At 44.5% G+C, this 19,161-nt stretch overlaps 1 protein-coding gene across 1 annotated transcript in view; it reads right to left on the minus strand.

Moving 5' to 3' along the window:
• The window catches only part of LOC108794750, a 30,143-nt gene extending 11,714 nt beyond the window's left edge, over positions 1 to 18,429 (minus strand). The window contains exons 1-3 of the mRNA XM_018565843.1: positions 18,270 to 18,429; positions 17,883 to 18,238; positions 1,452 to 1,892 (exon numbers count right to left, since the gene is read on the minus strand). Coding sequence (XP_018421345.1) covers positions 1,452 to 1,892; positions 17,883 to 18,237 — 796 coding nt within the window. The 5' untranslated portion in view covers position 18,238; positions 18,270 to 18,429. The remainder of the gene's footprint in view (positions 1 to 1,451; positions 1,893 to 17,882; positions 18,239 to 18,269) is intronic.
• Between the last annotated feature and the right edge of the window lie 732 nt (positions 18,430 to 19,161).

The raw sequence follows: 19,161 nt of genomic DNA on the forward strand, positions 1-19,161 counted from the left end.
CCCCCCCCCCCCACACACTTTCATCAATGCCTGCTCTCCTCTCTGGATGTTCTTTTACATACATCCATTCCCGCTCTCACTGGACATTTTCCCTTCATTCCATATATACCCGCTCTCCTGCCCTCTATAATAATCTTTCACTTTCATACATTCCCATTCTCCTTTCTAGCCATTCACCACTAAGCCCCTCCATACCCAGCCTCCTTCACTCTCTGACCACTGGAGATATAATTATAAACAGAGGAGAGGAAGCAGGAAATATTATTCAGTATCAAACCATATCCTTCCTTTAACAAAGTTAACAATTATGGCTAGTGTTCGAGTAAAAGGAAAATACAAACCCACCCAAAAAAACCATAACATTTTGTGTAAACTAGTGACAGTGGTACATGACATTTCTGGATAATCTGGGATAGGCATGGTACATTCCAGTATGGTCAAGGTTTTCCTGACTACTGCTAACTGCAGACCCATCAGTAAACGTAGGGCAAGCCAGTTAGCTATGTGCATCAATGTAGTAGCCAGTCTGAAGGTTATAATCTGGGTGAGTGGAGGGAAATAAGCTCCCTACAGAATCAATAGAAGCACTTCAATCACCATTTACATGTACAGAAGGCAGCAAGGAAAGTGTTTCAGCATCACCAGCAGGTGTGTTCCAGGATCACCAGACAACATGCAAAAGAAGTGGGGCAGACTGGTGCACTACAGCAATGGCTTGATGACAAACAGAACTACTCAGCTTGAAGTTTATGCGCCCTGTGTTCATGTCAATGCTTCACTTTCAATTTTTAACTGGCATGTACTTTTACACTGCAACCGCGCGGCTCAGCGTGATCCGAACTGCCCCCCGCCCTAACTGCTCCCTAACCCTTTTTTGCCGTGTTGATCAGTGCGGTTTCCATACAGCTTTCAATGGATCAGCGTGGTTTTGGGCATTTTTTATTGCGTTTCAGCAATGAAACGCAATTAAAAACTCCCAAAACCTCCCTTTTGAAATCTGCGTGGAAACCACGCTGATCCGCAGCCGCCCTGGTGTGAATGGGCTCTGAAATGGCTATATTCACTTTTCACTCCGCAAACAAAGGTGGAATTAATTATTAATAAAAAAGGTTCATTACTCACAACATATATTGTAGCATAATGTTCATCTTTTCTACTGCTTGAAGTGATTTTTGCTTGTATACTCTGACAAGGTTTATGGCCATTATACTATATTGACTGCGCTACAATACAACGTGCAAAGTGTAGCAACCCCAAGGCAAATTGGATTTCAGTTTACTGTAAGCGAAGTGTAAGAGATGTTTTCTGTTAACTTGTCACTGCTTTGCATTATATACAACAAAATAACGTCTCATGAAGAGAAAAATTCAGTTGCCGACTGGATAAGACATTGACAGATGTGATATGACAGAGGCCATCACTTTCATTATAAAATTACATCTTCGACTCACCTGACAGACAGTCAGCAGCAACAGTAGCAGGAACAGGTCTCGGGCACGGCACGGATGATGGTTTATCATTGTTAATCTTTCTGTACCCAGACGGCTTGCCTGATAGAATAGCATCCAGTTCTTTGAAATATTTCATGGTCTTCCATCGGTTTCCAGAATCATGAGCCTTCTTCACCACAGCATACTCATGCTTTAGATTTTTATACTTAGTCCGGCACTGCCTCCAGTCTCTGTCTATCCCTGATTGCTGGAGAAGACCTGCAATGTGCTCAAATATCTTCTGGTTCCTGACGGTTCCTTTCAGCTGTCCCTTTATACTCTTGTCAGACCAGATGTTTATGAGTGCCAGTGTCTCCCTAGCCGACCAATGCTTTCCTCCCTCATTATGAACAGCCGGTACAAGTAGAAGATCACTGGTACCTCCTCCAGGACTCTGCAGATCTGGCAGGGGGAGCAAAAAATCAACATTTGGCTTAAAAAAAGGGTCTAGAAAAATATACCATGACATTTTGTGCTGTACTGTATTTGTAATGAAAACCCAGGAAAAGACTCCGGATACTAATTCACACCTTTATATTTAAAACGTAATCCTCCTGTCCCATCGCACTCCTGACCGGACAAAAACCCAAATCCAACTGGGTGGGTGCGGTGGTGACAACGGATGCCTCCGTGAAATGTAGATAGATTAAAGTAGTCACTCGCACTCCATGATATTAAAGTCAATGCTGTTTATTGACTGAGATAACACACATCTCCTTAGCGACGTTTGAGACCATGCGGTCCCGTCCTCAGGCAAACTCTGTTTGCCTCAGGACGGGCAAACGTTTCGAGACCATGCAGTCCCGTCCTCAGGCAAACAGAGAGTTTGCCTGAGGACGGGACCGCATGGTCTCAAACGTCGCTAAGGAGATGTGTGTTATCTCAGTCAATAAACAGCATTGACTTTAATATCATGGAGTGTGAGTGACTACTTTAATCTACCTTTATATTTAAGACGGTTAGATTTTATGAGCGTCAGGTACATTTCTATACACTGAAATTTTTGTGGTTTTCCAAAGACACATTTCATTAGTAATACAAAAAGAAAATCCACAGTGCCTCTAATCAAGAGTATAAAAGTGCCACTTGACACGAGTTCATGCTCTTTTTTTGCAATCATTGGTGTAATTTCACAATGGAAATCCAGGTAGATTTAAAAAGACAAATGAATGCTGTATTTTTTTTATGTGAACAGCAGTGTAAACACACAAATGTGACTTATACACTGTACAGTCGAGCTTAGACAGAGAGAATCAACACAGGGAATCAATCAGTTGTACTGACAAGGACATGCTGGAAGGAGAAGGCAGAGTGACAGAAAAAATGAACCCGGTTTCTCTTTTCATTGTCCAATTCCAGGCTGGGAAGGGACAGGACCTATAAGTGTTACTTAAAGGACAACTCCGGGTAAAGGTTTTATTAACCCTTGCAGTGGGGCTACCCCCACACTGCAAGTGTAAGTGCTAATTTTTGCCTAGGGCAAAAAATAATAAAGTTATAGTCACCCGATCTTCCGAGCCGGCTGCTCCCTCCTGCCTGTCTCCTCTGCGGCAGCGATGGCTTGTCCCTCGACGTCCTCACGTTGTATACAGTTTATATAGAATGTGATGACTCAGGGACCCTTAGAATGCTGCAGAGGAGGGGGAGAAAGGCTCCAGGGACCGGTCTATGAGCAAGCCGGCTCTTACTACACTTTGGATAGCTAAAAACCTTCTATACCAATATGCAAAACATAAGATTATGGGGCAAAATGGCAGGACTCTGGCCTTCCTGGACACCCCAACATCCTCCATCGCTAAGACTGAGAATTCCAGAGGTACCATCGTAACAGACCTCTTGCAAATTAACAAATCAAAGACGCATTTTCCTAACTGTACTCCCAGCGGTATGAGAACACAGTGATCCTCTAAGTGTGATCTGGAGAGATTCCTGGAGCCCTTACCCTTTCAGCAGTTCCTCCTGTAACCCTACAGGATAGCATTTCTAAATACTATATCAGGAGAATAATCCTACCCACTTTTTCTTGCCTAGGCAAGAACATAGGGTAGGTTGCCAATGGACTCCTAAGAAATCAGCGTTATATCTCTTAGGAGTCTTCGGATATTTTTTATTTATTTATTTTTTAATTGCGAGGATTTTCCGCCCATCTGACCGTGCCAACATCATCAACAAAGACACAGATTCTGACACTTCATCTGGAGACGCTTATGTTGTCAATACTATGACAAAATGGTTGCTGAGCTGAGTGCGCCGGTGTGGGATCTCGCTGCGCCTCACAGCCAGGGGGACATTGGGAGTTCCAGCAAGTGAATGGAATACAACAAATGGCTGCTGGCAGAAGTGCGGTGAGTGTTAAAAACATGATAAACTTATACATCATTTTTACTAAATGCCAGTGAAACTACACCGCATGGGCCTTCTTTCCAATTCAGCTTGTCTATGGTGCTGCGAGTCTCCAGATTATATTTTCCATCATTTTTGGACATGCTCGCATATTATTGCATATTGGACTCAACTGCAAGGTCTTCTAGTCTTCACGTTTGGGTTATTAGGTTCCAATACACTTGAGATATGTCAGAGGGGATTAATTTTATATGTGCCTATTATATATATCTTCTACCTTCAACAAAACCATGATCCATTTGACATGTTCTATGCCAGGAAGGTCATTATTCTACAATGGAAGTCCCACTCCAGCCCACAACAGACAAATGATTGGAATTATAAACGACTTGCTACCTAAATTTAAAATTATATATAACATGTAGAACCAGTCCTCAAAAACTTTGCATACCCTGGAGACCATGGATAGATATGATACGATACAAGACCCCACCGGGCATCCTATCCCCACTGGATCTACTTCCACTTAATTTGGTTGTTTATGAGGCTCATTATATTGCTGTGTCCCTTCTTACAGTTCAGTAACTATTATTAGCTTTTCCCCTTTTGCAATACCCCACTCCCTATATTGGTGGCTGGTGGTGGAGAGCAACGAGTGAGTGAGCGAGCGAATGTTCTTTTGGACAGCTGTTGGAAGTTCAGTTTGTCTTAGTTGACTATGTTTTTAATGATTTTTAGGTTGTCTTTATGTATAATCTACAAATGCAAAAATTTACATGTTAAAATAAAAAAGTTTGGAAGGTAACATTCCCCTTTAATATTCTCACTGGTACCAGAAACCACTGTAAATTACTTAATAGTAATGTTCTGACTTCCATATAACATCTCTCTATACAGTATTAGCACACAATCATTCTGAACAAACAAGAAGAGCAGCTTGATAACTACAACCACATTTAGGATCCCCTATACTACAGCAGGGAGTGGAGGCCAAGGTATGCATATAATTAAACCCTGGAACTACCATTAAAGGTTCATAGCTCCATAACCTTCAGCAGTGGAAAAGACTCCCCTACAATCATGTGAACTAGATTACTCACTACTAGCAAACTGAATAAGCACTCCATAGTTAGCCCTACAAACAGGTCTCTCCCTAAATGTTAGATCACTTAAAAGTCTCCATGCAAGGACCATGCTGTTTCACCGTCTCCATCAACATGTCCCATTTTAGAAACAGGTCTTGCTTATTATCTGGAAGTCCCAGGCAGACACCTACAGCATATTTTGTGGTGTGCTACTAGAAAGGAGTGGAGTCCAGTCCACCATTGCCTGGTAGGCAGACATACAGAAATTCATCTGTAACAATGTTCCAGCTTGCAGCACGACAGCAACAACACTACATGACCTGTTCCGTGTAAGTAAGTGTAGTAGGGCAGGGTAGCTCTATATTTTCAGTCAGAACTAGGGCTACAACAACTAATCGACTAAGTTGATTATAAATCGATGATTGAAAAAGTTGTCCACATTTTCAATCATCGATTAATCGGCTTTCGATTAGTTGGCCCTGTTCACGGCTCCACACACGCAGCGCGCCGCACCTCCTCCCTGCCTCATGCTTGCCACTGCCAGACCCGCTCGCATCCACACGCTGCACCTCTCCGCGGGGAGAAGAAGAAGTAAGGAGGAGCAGGCGTGGGGGGATGACAGCCGCCGACAGACAGGCCCGGTCTCAGAAGCAAGTTGCTGGAAGACTGCTCAGATACGCCTGACTTTCCCAAACATGGTGCTCTATAATGTATTGCTGGGATAGTGGGATTTGTAGTCCTCTATAGCTGATGGTATATTGTGTTATATATTACACAGAAAAATACAAATCCCAGCAATACATTGTACACTGTATGTATAATATTGCTGGGATTTGTTGTATTCCTCTATAGCTGGTGGTATTCTGCATTGCGCTGTATAATGTACTATTGCTGGGATTTGTACTCTTCTATAGATGGTGCCATTATGCATTGAATGCTGTATAATTTTACACTTTCCATTTCACTATATTGCACACCACCACACTTTTTTTTCTACTTCCACCGCTCCAAGCTTGCTCCCATAATGGACTACAATCTCAATACAAACTAGTAGTCCCATCACTGGAGCCATTTTTTTTATCCCGACTAAACGATTAATCAAACCGAATAATCGGCTAACTAATCGATTTTGAAAATAATCGTTCGCTGCATCTCTAGTCAGAACAGGTATAAGGGAATGGATCTTTGGTTAAGGTTGTCATTAAGGAAAACTGGAAGATATGCATTTTTATTACATTCTTTTATCACTGGTGCCCATCCCCAACAAATTGTATCATATGCTTCAGCACTCCCTTACTGCCCACCCTCTGCACTGATCTTTTGAACATATAGCCCCTTATTATACTTCCCAGCACTCCTACCTGCACATACTAGGCACTGTCATACGCTCTGCACTGCTCTCCTGCACATACAGCCCATTGTCATATACACTGCCTGGCCAAAAAAAAAATACAACACATTTTGTTGGACCACCTTTAGCTTTAATTTTGGCAGGAGTTTACCATGGCATTGCTTTGATAAACTTATGCAATGCCACAAGATTTATTTCCATCCAGAGTTGCATACATTGTTCACCAAGATCTTGTAGAGATGATGGGAGAGTTGGGCGACTGTAAAATCTTCTACAGCACATCCCAAAGATACTCAATGGGGTTAAGATGTGGACTCTGTGGTGGCCAATCCATGCGTGAAAATGATGTCTCATGCTCCCTGATCCACGCTTTGACAATTTGAGCCCAGTGAATCCTGGCATTGTCATCTAGGAATATGCCCAATGTGCCATCAGAGAAGAAAGAATCCATTCATATTAGAACCTGGTCATTCCGTATATTCAGGTAGGCAGCTGTCCTCATTTTTTGGGCACATTATATTATGTTGCTGAACCTAGACCTGACCAACTGAAGCAACCCCAAATCATAACACTACCCGAAATCCAGCTGGTGACCTTTTTTTGGACAGGCAGTGTATTTCGGCAATCTTTTTCCATACGCTCTGCCTGTTGTCATACTCTGTAGCAATCCTCTCCTGTGAATAGATGATGTTCATTTCCTCATTCACCACAAAATGATACACATTGCTTCTACGTTTTAGTGACACGTCTGTATATAAATCACTTCTTCAGCATTGTTTGTAATATCCCCAACCTTGCCTATGGCACGCTTTTCCTAGTTTATAGAAAGCACCATTATGTTATTAGAGAATTATTTTTGTTTCATAAAGAAATTGCAGAGGAAGTAGCAAACTAATATTTAAAAAACAAAACAATTCTATTGTACTAGCAGTTTTATTACAAAAGGCTTCTCACAGGAGATAAGAAAACAAAAGAATGCCCTGAAACAAACAAAAAAACAAAAACCCCTTTTACTGGTGAAGAAAGGCATCATTCATCATCAAATGGTCTGAAAGAAGATACACTGTATATGCCATTGTTGGCTATGTAAAGGGGCAGCAATGAGAATGAAACACATTTATCAAAGTCTGACCGATTACAATTCACTTTTCTTGTAAAAATCATTTATTAGAAATGTTCAGCAGAAAGCAGGAGAGTTACGGGTAGCTAGAAATTCAGTAAAACCAAAGTATGCGTATCTGGGTGTAACAATATATATGGTGAGCAAAGAAGCAAGACACTTACTGGCCATATACAGTATAGAGGACAAGGGTTTAGAAAGCAAAATACCGGTGTGAGACGCCTCAAGTGAAAGCTGTCTACTTGCTCCTGGGCTATGAAGTTAAAACTGAAATGGAATCTGCTTATTTTTTGCCTTCCCTGGTTCTCCCTTTACCCCTTATCAATATGCCAATGAGGATTAAATAATGTAAAAATAAAACCTGTGTTTTTATTACATACCTTATTTTAGACCCAGTAATGTCATTATGGGGTCTCTCTGCTTCTCTATGCAATGCAGGCAGATCATGCAGGTGGGAGGGGCCAGCAGAGTGCTGTAAATAACTGCCTGAAAACATCAGCACCCTGCCTCAGTCCTGCTATCACAAGCCCTCTGCCCTGGTGCAAGCAGTAGTCTGGAGGAGCAGGAGTTCCTAGGCAGCCTGCATTTGCATGTAGACCACCCTCAGTAACACCCACATATATAACACCCACATAACTACCCTTGACTAAGGCCAGGCTCCACCAACTGCCATTTTCCTGGCCAATGAGGGTGCTACTAAAGCACATCTATACCCACAATGAAGTGTCTTACATACAGAATCTTACAGCGGTCCTTACATGAGGCGGCTGCATTTGTTTCCTTTTTCAGAGTTATTAACTTTAGTGGAGAAAAGGGGTTGTGTTCCTTCCTGGAGATCCGACTGACTATATCTGCCTTAATTAGGTTTATCCATAATTGCTTGTAACGTCCGATCCGTGACCCAGTTGAACTAGTAAAAAAAAAAACGAGGGTTAACCCGTTAAAAGATAACGGGTTAGTAGCGGGCAACTTAAGGATCCGGGCACGTCAACAGATTGTAGAAAATATATAATTTTATTGAAAAAAACCACACGCTATTGCACATTAGATTCACCAACTACCATTAAAAACATTGTGAAACACATACAGTCATGATTGATATGTGGATCGATCCTCATTGGTTTTAACATTAACCTTGTATCCCCACCATGGGGGGAGGAGGGGGGAGGGGGAAAGGAAAGGGGATAACCGATATAGCTATTTCTTTGGTTCCCTTTCTTTTCCCATTGCACACATATATTCACTTTTGTGAGTTATATTGATCAGGGGGAAGGAAACCCAAACTGGGCGATTTAAAATTTGGTTTGGTTTTCTAATGATGACCCAGTGATAGTCTGTCCGTGAGAAAAGCGTCCCTTCACCCAAAATAAAAGGACTTGATACACCCCACCACTCTAATTAGAGTAATGCGGTACAGACGAGGAGAAAGGAGATAATAGCACACACGGTTATATTTAAATCAGTGGTACCTACTACCAAAAAATGGAGAAAGTGGAATTTTCAACAAACGGAAAAACAAAAGATAACAAAAGATGAAATAACCTGGGAGTTAAAATAGGAATAATAACTCTACGAACAAAGACATCTATAGAAGGGAAAACATTTTTTAAATCGCCCAGTTTGGGTTTCCTTCCCCCTGATCAATATAACTCACAAAACTGAATATATGTGTGCAAAGGGAACCGAAGCAATAGCTATATCGGTTATCCCCTTTCCTTTCCCCCTCCTCCCCCCATGGTGGGGATACAAGGTTAATGTTAAAACCAATGAGGATCGATCCACATATCAATCATGACTGTATGTGTTTCACAATGTTTTTAATGGTAGTTGGTGAATCTAATGTGCAATAGCGTGTGGTTTTTTTTCAATAAAATTATATATTTTCTACAATCGGTTGACGTGCCCGGATCCTTAAGTTGCCCGCTACTAACCCGTTATCTTTTAACGGGTTAACCCTCGTTTTTTTTAAAATTAACTTTAGTGACCTCTGTTAATCCTGCGAATATCGCACATCTTGACCCTGGGTGGCTGGGCTCATTCCTCCAGTTTATGTATATGGAGGGACCCATGGTTGTCACTAGGGATGCACCGATACCACTTTTTTAAGACCGAGTACAAGTACCGATACTTTTGATCAAGTACTCGCAGATACCAATTACCGATACTTTTTCTTAAAGGGACAGATCACATTTTTTCTAAAGCAATACAAACTAATGCTTTAAGGTCACTTTCTTAATATTATGATTCATGAGATGACGAGGGAGCATGACGCCGGCTTCCAGGCCAATCAGAATGCCGGGTGCTGCGTCATTACACGGCGCCCGGATTTGCTAGCTTCCTCACCAATCGGGAAGCCGGGCAGCGCGTCATTGCACGCTACCCGGCTTCCTGATTGACCGGGAAGTCGGCTCCATGCTCTCTCGTCACAAGTGATGAGAGAGCATGGAGCCGTTTCCTGGCCAATCAGGAAACCAGGCAGCGTGTAATGATTCGCTGCCCGGCTTCCTGATACAGGAAGTACTCGTGCTAGCTATCTGAGCATTTGGGCGAGTACGAGTACTCACCCAAATACTCGGTGTCGGCACCGATATCGATACTAGTATCGGTATCGGTGCATCCCTAGTTGTCACCACTGCATGACTTTCCACACATCATCCATTGCATATTAGGTGAAGGGATTAGTAGTGAACAGAATCATTTTAGCTTCCAGGACATTGCTTTTCTGGATCAACAGCTACTTTCTGTACTTGCTACAAATGTTCTCAGCCTTAAAAATACATTTAGCTATACTTTAGGGCCTGTTCACACCAGACACAGCGCGTTCTGGCCGATTCTGGGCGTAACGCACTGGATCGCATTGCGGCCGGTTCACTTTGTTGTGGGGCGGGAGGGGGCGTGGCGGTCCATTGAAGTGAATGGCACTGTAGCCACTCCCACCAGCTAAAATGCGATCAGCCGCACGGGAACGCAAGGCACATCAATGCCTGTGGTCTGGTCTGGTCAGAAAAAATGGTGCAAGCACTATTTTATTCTGACCAGACTGGAACGCAGGCATTGAGGTGCCACGCATTCCCGTGCGGCCCTTCCCGCCTCACAACAAAGTGAGCTTGCCACACTGTGTGTGGTGTTAACGGGCCCCTAATGGTCACCGATGCCATCTTTCTGGAAAGTGGTATGTCGGACAAACAGCCATATGAGGCTTTTGAGAGATTCTCTTCATTCTGTAACAGGTTCCCTTTCAAAGCTTGACTGTCTAGAAATAGGTGAAGTAGGGAAATTTGTAGGAATTCTGGGAAAAATCATTGTGGTTGTGATACAGATTCTAATCAGAGCCATAGAAACAATGAAGTGACGTGTATGTGTTATTTCTGTCTTTGCGTGGCTTTTCTCTCTCTAGTCTGCTTTCCTTTCTTACGCCTCATAAAATACTGATCAGCTGACGGCCTTCTACCATCAAGGGGCCTAAGTGTATTCTGAATGCTAAAGTATGATTGTGGCAGAGGATTTACATTGTACACTCCATGGGTAATGGCTCCATAAAACCACACAACAAATTCCATACAAAAAAAAAAAAAATATGAGCTCTGAGAGTTATAGGGCCGAGGATGGTAAATGTACCACCAGATGAGATGGGTATTATTTCATTGATCTTTCTGAAAATACACCAATGATGCATGCAAGCACCTGGCAGGACTGACTGTGCAGTCCAGGGGCCAACTTCTCATTTTTCAAGATGACACAAGTTTACATTTAAAGTAATAATTACTAAAGCTAAGCTTTGTGCTTAAATGATTGCAAGGTCCCCCCTTGTTTTTGTAATTATTCCCTTCATCAAAAACATACAGTAAGCAATAAGTCAAATTGTTTAATATGCATTTATATGCCATTTTAATGCCTTGCAGCGTATGTGTTGTATGTTTTAGCATTTGCTTTCATTGTGTTTTCCAGGGGAGAAACTTCACATATGTGCATTTTACAAGCACTACCATTCATTCGCTACAGCCAGTGTCCTAGCCACCAGTGGCACTATGCAGCTGACAGCATCCAAGCAACCAATGATGCTTTGCAGCCGATGGGGTCCTATCAAACAATGATGCCGTGCAGCCAATGGGGTCCTATCAACCAATGATGCCATGCACCCGATGGGGTCCTAGCAACCAATGATGATATGCACCCGATGGGGTCCTAGCAACCAATGATGAAACACACCTGATGGGGTCCTAGCAACCAATGATGACATGCACCCGATGGGGTCCTAGCAACCAGTGATGATATGCACCCGATGGGGTCCTATCAACCAATGATGATATGCACCCGATGGGGTCCTATCAACCAATGATGCCATGCAGCCGACGGGGTCCTATCAACCAATGATGCCATGCAGCCGATGGAGTCCTAGCAACCAAAAGCGCTGTGTGGTCCAGGGGCTGAACAGGCACTAAGGATGGAGTGTCCAATAATGACAGTCTGGCCTCAGTGCCGTCTCCCACATGCCTCCATGAGACAAATTCATGTCCATGTTTCTGACGGGTACAGGAAAGTGGCTGCAAAATTTGTTTTCTTATGAGTGTGTACGTCACTCAGTTTTCATATGCACAGTCTTCTTATGAGTGTCTACAACACTCTATGAATTCCAGAGATTGTTACTGATATGCTGATTTTCAATTTGTTTTAAAAGTCTACAGCTAAGATCTCATCTCCATGCCTATCCAATCCCTCTAGGTCACGTGTCAAACACAAGGCCCGCAGGCCAAAACTAGCCCGCCAGGCCATTTCATGTGGCCCTCGCACCTCTCCTGCAGCTGTGGCACCCCCCTTGTCTCCACCCCCTCCTTATCTCAGCAAAGAGGAGGATTTAGATATGCGGATTAGGGTTGCATCGAGACCGGCAATTGAAATTTTTAAACCAAAGTCAGCACTGTAAACAGGTGCCAGGCTTCACAGGAAGGCTGACGAGGTCCCCAGGAAGGTCCCGGCACCTGTCCTGTGAATCGCAGTGCCTGTTTACAGCAGCAAATCTCCTCCAATCTGTGGATCCATGCAGTGTGCACCCGCTGAGACCATCCGGAACCCTTGGTGAGACCGCACAGCCCAGCATAGACCCCGCACAACCCAGCTAAGTGTCCCGCACAGCCCCCCCCACACAGCCCACCATAGACCCTGCATAGCCCACCTGAGTCCGCACAGCCCACCATAGGACCCGCACAGCCCACTATAAACCGAGCATAACCCACCTGAGAGTCCGCACAGCCCACCATAGGACCTCCACTTCCCCCAATAAACCCAGCTTAGCATAGCCCACCTGAGAGTCCGCACAGCCACCTGAGAGTCTGCACTATTACACTCATTGCAATTATTTCTCCTAGACTTCTACTTTCAGAGCTAGTTATTAGGTTATCACTAAAACCAGTAATAATAAATGCAGAGGAAATTATTTAATATGATATAGAGTAGATACATTTATATAGTCTAACAGATACAACTGGGCCTTTGAGGGCAACCATAATGCTGAAGCGGCCCGCAATTAAATTGAGTTTGACCCCTCTGTTCTAGATGCTGACACAGACAGGAAGGATTAAGATGTCTTTGACCTATGAATTGTGACTTACAGTCTGGCTTCACCTTCTCTATACTGTGTAAGGAGAAGATGGCTACATCCTACTGGGGAATACCTGGCTATCTGGGGACAGGCTTGAGCCAAGTTTTGATTCACCAATTTTGCTCCGATGGCTTGTTCATAATTGAGCAGTTCATTTTGGCAGGAGTTTCCATAAGTGTGTTCCAGTCTTAGAGTACACAGCTATTCAATCAATAGCTATTAATAAATCAGACTTATTACATTGAACATACATGGACAGACACCATATGTAATAAAGGTTCGCTCATGCTTTGACCTGCTAGGGATGAAACACAATGCCAGAGTGGCACCATTACAGAGCAGGCATACAGGAAATTTCCATCTGATCTCCTATAGACCTCTATGGAGATGAACAGATATAGCCTGGCATCTGTCTTTATTGTCCGGAACTCACCTGAAATAGGTACAAAAATGTAGAACTGCAGCGGCTATATGAAGTATTGTTCAGAGGCCTGATTATTCAATACTAAGTAAGACGAAATTAAAGGGTAAACCAATCTATCTGATCAGGTTTCATGCTACACTCATCATCAATATGTAACATGAAACATCCCCCCTTACCTGAATCCCACAGCCGCCAGGCATATTTTGACATTGGCATGCCTGTTCATGGCTCCACGAGCACGCATCCATTCACAAATCCTTTCATAGGATCTGTGAATGAAGAGACCACAAGTCCTGTCTGCAGCTGCGGCAGAGGGACTTGCCGTTCCAAATGGAGTACAAGTGCAGTGACATCACCACACTTTTAGTTAGAGATGCACCGAAATTTTGGCCGCCAAAACATTCCGCCCGAAAATGGCAACTTTCGGCCGAAATTGTGGTGTATCCTTAGTTTCTCTCCTCCCGGCTGGGCGCTGCTCTGTGTCGCCTCTGACAGTGCAGCGTCCAGTAGGGAGGAGAGAAACGGTCAGGAGCCGAGCGGGAGGAGAGCGATGTGAGCGCTGTCACAGGAGGCTGAGCTTTCCTACTGAGCCGCCCTGATCAGCTTCCCGTAACAAATCAAGAGAGCAATCTAGGAGCAGACACAGGAGGTAGAGTCGGTGGTGAGGGGGAGGAGTCAGCTGTCAAATGAGACCAAGCTCTCCTCCCCGTACTGCCTGCTCAGCCTCCTGTGACAGCTGATCCAGGATGGAGAGCCGACTACAAACATTCAGTGATCAGTAATCGCTGAATGTTGTAAATAAATGGACATAGTATGAGTTACTATGTACCAGTTAGGAATGAATGGGAAGTGATCTATATCACTTCCTGTTCATTCATGATTGTGGACATAGTAACTCATACTATGTCCACAATTTATGAATGAACAGGAACACTCAGTATAGAGGATTCCTGTTCATTCTGCGCTGGGGGTGCAGAAAAAGAGATTGAGGACACAGAGTTCTTAATCTCTTTTTCTATTCTAAAAAGGAAATATCAGGGGTCTGTTTAGACCCCCGATATTTCCCCAGAGCCCCCAGCAGTAAAGTTAAAAATTAAAATATTTAAAAAAAAGTATAAAAAAAATTAAAATAAAATATTTTTTTTTTAAATAAGTTTTGGCTTTACTATTTTTTATTTTCGGTTTTGGTCTCAAAATTTCATTTCGGTGCGCCTCTACGTTTGGTTCCTTGACACTTCTTCCCGTCCTGTAACTGAAAGTCTGTACCTTGGTATGGACAGGAACTGGAGGAATAGGCCACTGATCGGGGGTTGCAATGCTGCGCAGGCTTCAACACAACAAAATTACTAAATGCACATTTTTTTTCTTTTATTAATTTTTTGCAAAAGGTGGACTATGCCTTTAACCTTTTCACTGCCACTGAGGTAAGGCTGATGTAAGGCTGTTGTCGGTGGCAGTACGGGCTTTTAAACACATGCTGTGATGTTATCAGGAAGCTTTGTACAGCACTTTGCCATCCCCTCCCAGCAGCCATGCCTGCATTGCACAGAGCCCCAGTGATAACATGTGTAAAATAAGGTATGCAATAAAAAGGGTAATATTTTATTGAACAATTTAATTAGCATGTTGATAACGAGGAAAGGAGGAGCCAAAGAAGGCAAAATATAAGCAGAGCTGGGAACGTGCTGGAAATGACCAGGCAATGTCAGAATTTGGTCAGCATTGCTGAATCTATTAAACTCCCTGGGACAGCAGGCCTGTCAGGGAACAGCAGCGTCCCTTCGTCTATCAACTAGAAGCCAGTGCTGGGAAGGAGTGAGCCAGGAGAAGATGTGAGGTGTACTCTCTCCTACTGCAGTTCATCACCAGGGTCCACACCTGTCCCCTCTTACCGTCAGAGCCACCGCCACCATCTTGGGCCTTCCACACTCCTGCTATCAGTAGCCACTGCAAAGTAAACAAACAGCCTGCCATGGAAACAGTACACCATCGGGGCCCCTTTGCCCAGACCCTACCACCTACGCTCAGGCAGACACTTTGTGTAGCGGCATAAAGCAATACTCCATTCACTTGTTTTTCCTTGTAAAAAGCACAACTGAAATAAGGAACGTCTAATAAAGAGTATACCAAATCCGGCACTGCACCGGCCCCATAATTGGTCTCATACAGTACAGGGGCTCTCCCCCTCAATTCTGTTAATAGACTACAAGGAGTTCTGTGACTGAATGAGGGGAGAGGAAATGGCACAATCCCAGTACTGTACAAGAGCTGGAATGGTCAGTCACAGTGCTGGAAGAGGAGCACTGTGGGGGGAATTTATCAAAACTGGAGCAGACAAAATCTGGAGCAGATTTGCACTGCAACCAAGCAGCTTATATGTCTCATTTTCAAATCTTACCTGAGCAAACTGAAGAGAGATGCTGATTGGTTGCCATGGGCAACAGCTCCAGATTCTGTCTGCTCCAGTTTTGATAAATCCCCCCACTGTGTGTAATATCCGACATGAATGGACCAATGGACAACACATGCTATAGGGCGAGTGTTCCAAATATGAAGCCACTAAGCAAAGATTGCTACGTCAGTTAGGATTCCTCAGCTGCTGTACCAGACCTTTAGGTTGTATAGATTTGGTTTATGCAATGACTATTGTTAAGAAGGGGGGCAGCACTATATTATTACTAAAGAATAGTAAGTGGAATGTATTTTACGGACTCTGGAAGCTAAAATTAACTTTGCAGAATTCAGGAAAAACATTCTACTTACTTTTCTTTTTTAATAAATATGAAATCCTGCCCCCTCCCCCCTTCACAATAATCATTGCAAGAGCTTAAAGTAGGGCTGTTACTGATTAAAATGTTCGTGTTCGATTAATCAAATTTTTTTTTAATCGATTAATTTTGATTCATTATAACGCACATACAGATCCAACTACATTGGCCTATACACATACAGCACAGCAATGAAGTAATAAAATGAACTAGGATCACACTAATCCAACACGTTATTAATCTCACGTGCACCACTCAATATGGCCGCCGCTTGAGTGGGGCAACTCAGAATAATAACGTGCTGGATTAGCGTGATCCTAGTTCATTTTATTACTTCATTGCTGTGCTGTATGTGTATAGGCCAATGCCTTGGCTGGCGCTCGTGCAGAGCGCCAGCACTTCCGGTCGGGCAAACTTCTTAGTTGTAACGAAACCGGAAGTTAGGCGGTCGCAGAACTCGATAAGTGTCGACAGATCACCAGCCCAAGTGGCTCCGTCGGCTATCGTAGGGAAGGGGGGGGGAGGAGTCCGGTGACGTCACGGACATCAAAGTCACCGGACTCCTCCCCCCCCCTTCCCTACGATAGCCGACGGAGCCACTTGGGGAAGGAGTCCGGTGACATTGATGTCCGTGACGTCACTGGATCTCCGGCGGAACTCCCGGAAGCCGGCGGAGAGTTGAGTGTTTTCATTATTGATCAAAATAATTTTAATCAAATCAACATTTTTAACGATTAATCGGGTAATTAATCGTTAATTTCCGCAGCCCTACTTAAAAGAGAACCAAAGCCAGACCATTTTATTTTTGTTTTACTTCTCTTTTGGGTCACAGGAGTATATTTACTTATGTTCTCGGCTACATACTGACTGCGCAGACATATTCTGCAGCCGGTAAAGATCCTGACAATATTGTCGGGATCCTCCCTGCTGCCTGATTGACAGCTGGCTCTGCCTCCCTAGAGCCAGAACCAGGTGTGCCTGCCCCCTCCCCTGTTTGTCCCTCCAATGAGCGCTGACAGTCAGCTGATAATCTATGCAAATAACAGTGTTATGACAGGTGTGATCTACACAGAACACAGTTCTTGTTTGTTTTTTTCCTATGCTTTATTTTTGGCTCCTATGTACATGTTCTCTTTAGTAGGGGAGGTCTGTTGAAGCCTATAAAACAGTACTGTACTTTTTTTTTAATATTTTACTGTAGACCCTGGACCGATACTTTAAGCCCCTCACACATTTAAGAACACTGTGGTCACACCCTCCATTTAGAAAGGTGTGATTAGACCCCCCTCCCCCGCCTTCTCAGGGTTTACCAGGTATGAATATAAACTTGAACCCTTCCCTACTCTATCCAGATCTTAAACGCCAACTCTACCTATCATACCGTTACACCCATACGGTGGAAGGGGCATCCACGATTCACTGATCGCGGTTGCTCCAATGCAAACAATGAATTAATGCTCAGGTTTGCTTTCTGCAATAGGAGTACATCCATTCTTTTTATTTTCTATTCACCAAGTGGAATACACCTTTAAGAGCCCTGATAAGCCCAGTGACATGCATGAACAGAGTGATGAATGATGAGATATGTCTGGCTGCAGTTCCCTCCAGCAGCCACTAGATGTCCTCGTAGCAGTGAATGAAGTGGCTCCAGCCCGAGCTGTTTATGCTGCTCGGAGACACAGCCGCTTGAGTGCCCCGTTACCTGGCTCTGCAGCCTGCTCCGGGCAGGTGTCCTCCTCCGGGCCGGCCTCGCTGCCCCCCTGCGGTGCGCCCTCAGCGCCTAGTATGGCGTGCAGCTCATCGTAGAAGGGGATCTTATGGACGGGCTCCCGGGTACTACTCCGCAGCGCTCTGTACTCGTACTTCAGGTTCTTGTACTTGGAGCGGCACTGCTTCCAGTCCCGGAAGATGCCCAGCTGCCTCATGCGGAGGGCGATGTACATGAAGAGCCCCTTATTCCTCAGGGTGCCCTGCAGCTGCCGCTTGATGCTCTCCTCTGACCAGATACTGATCAGAGCTCTGACCTCCGGCTCCGTCCATGGCGCGGCTCTCTCCATGGCCGGGCGTACGGAGCGGCTTTACCCAGGCAGCTTGTGTTTCCAGGGAAACTAGACGGCTGTCTAATGAATGAGAGCCCGGCCTCCGGAACACAGCAAATAAGCGTCTCTGGCTCCAGCCGACTGCGGGGAGTGACTTGGAGCGCAGCCAACCCAGCCGGGGAATAAAGCGGCTCAGAGGAGTCACATGACCAGCCAGTGAGGGGTGCGCTCAGAGGAGGGGGCCGGTGTGTACCCTGAGCATGGATTCTATCGTGTGTACACTGAGCTCCAGGCCTAGACTCCACAACCGCCCTGCGTGTACACTGAGCTACAGGCCTGGACTCTATCTTAGTTCATGACAGCTGACCTCCACCTTATCTGCTGACATTCACTTCACTTAAAAGTATTGTGTGCGATGAACTCACCTAGGCTGGCCAAGCCACACTAACCATACATAACAGTATGTCACCTTTATGAGCACAGCACAATCCCCAACATTACTGTCAACAATCCCCAACATTACCCGATAATCATTACTATATCCTTCATGAACAGAAAATTCAGGTAGAAGAAATAAAAGAAATAAGGAATCTGGGTCAGTGGTACAATTGGGAGTAGGACCGCTGTAGATTGGGGGTCAGTGCAAGGACCCCCATAGGTTGGGGGTCAGTGGAGGGACCCCCGTAGGTTGGGGGTCAGGACGCCCATAGATTGGGAATCAGTGGGAGAAGGCCCCTCGTAGGTTGGGGGTCAGTGGGAGAAGGGCCCTCGTAGGTTGGGGATCAGTGGAAGGACCCGCATAGGTTGAAGGTTAGTGGAAGGACCCCCATAGATTGGGAATCAGTGGGAGAAGGGCCCTCGTAGGTTGGGGGTCAGTGGGAGAAGAGGAACCCCCCGTAGGTTGGGGGTCAGTTGGAGAAGAGACCCCCTGTAGGTTGGGGG

Source organism: Nanorana parkeri, unplaced genomic scaffold, assembly GCF_000935625.1.
Source record: "Nanorana parkeri isolate BGI_ZX_2015 unplaced genomic scaffold, ASM93562v1 scaffold892, whole genome shotgun sequence".
Lineage (NCBI taxonomy): Eukaryota > Metazoa > Chordata > Amphibia > Anura > Dicroglossidae > Nanorana > Nanorana parkeri.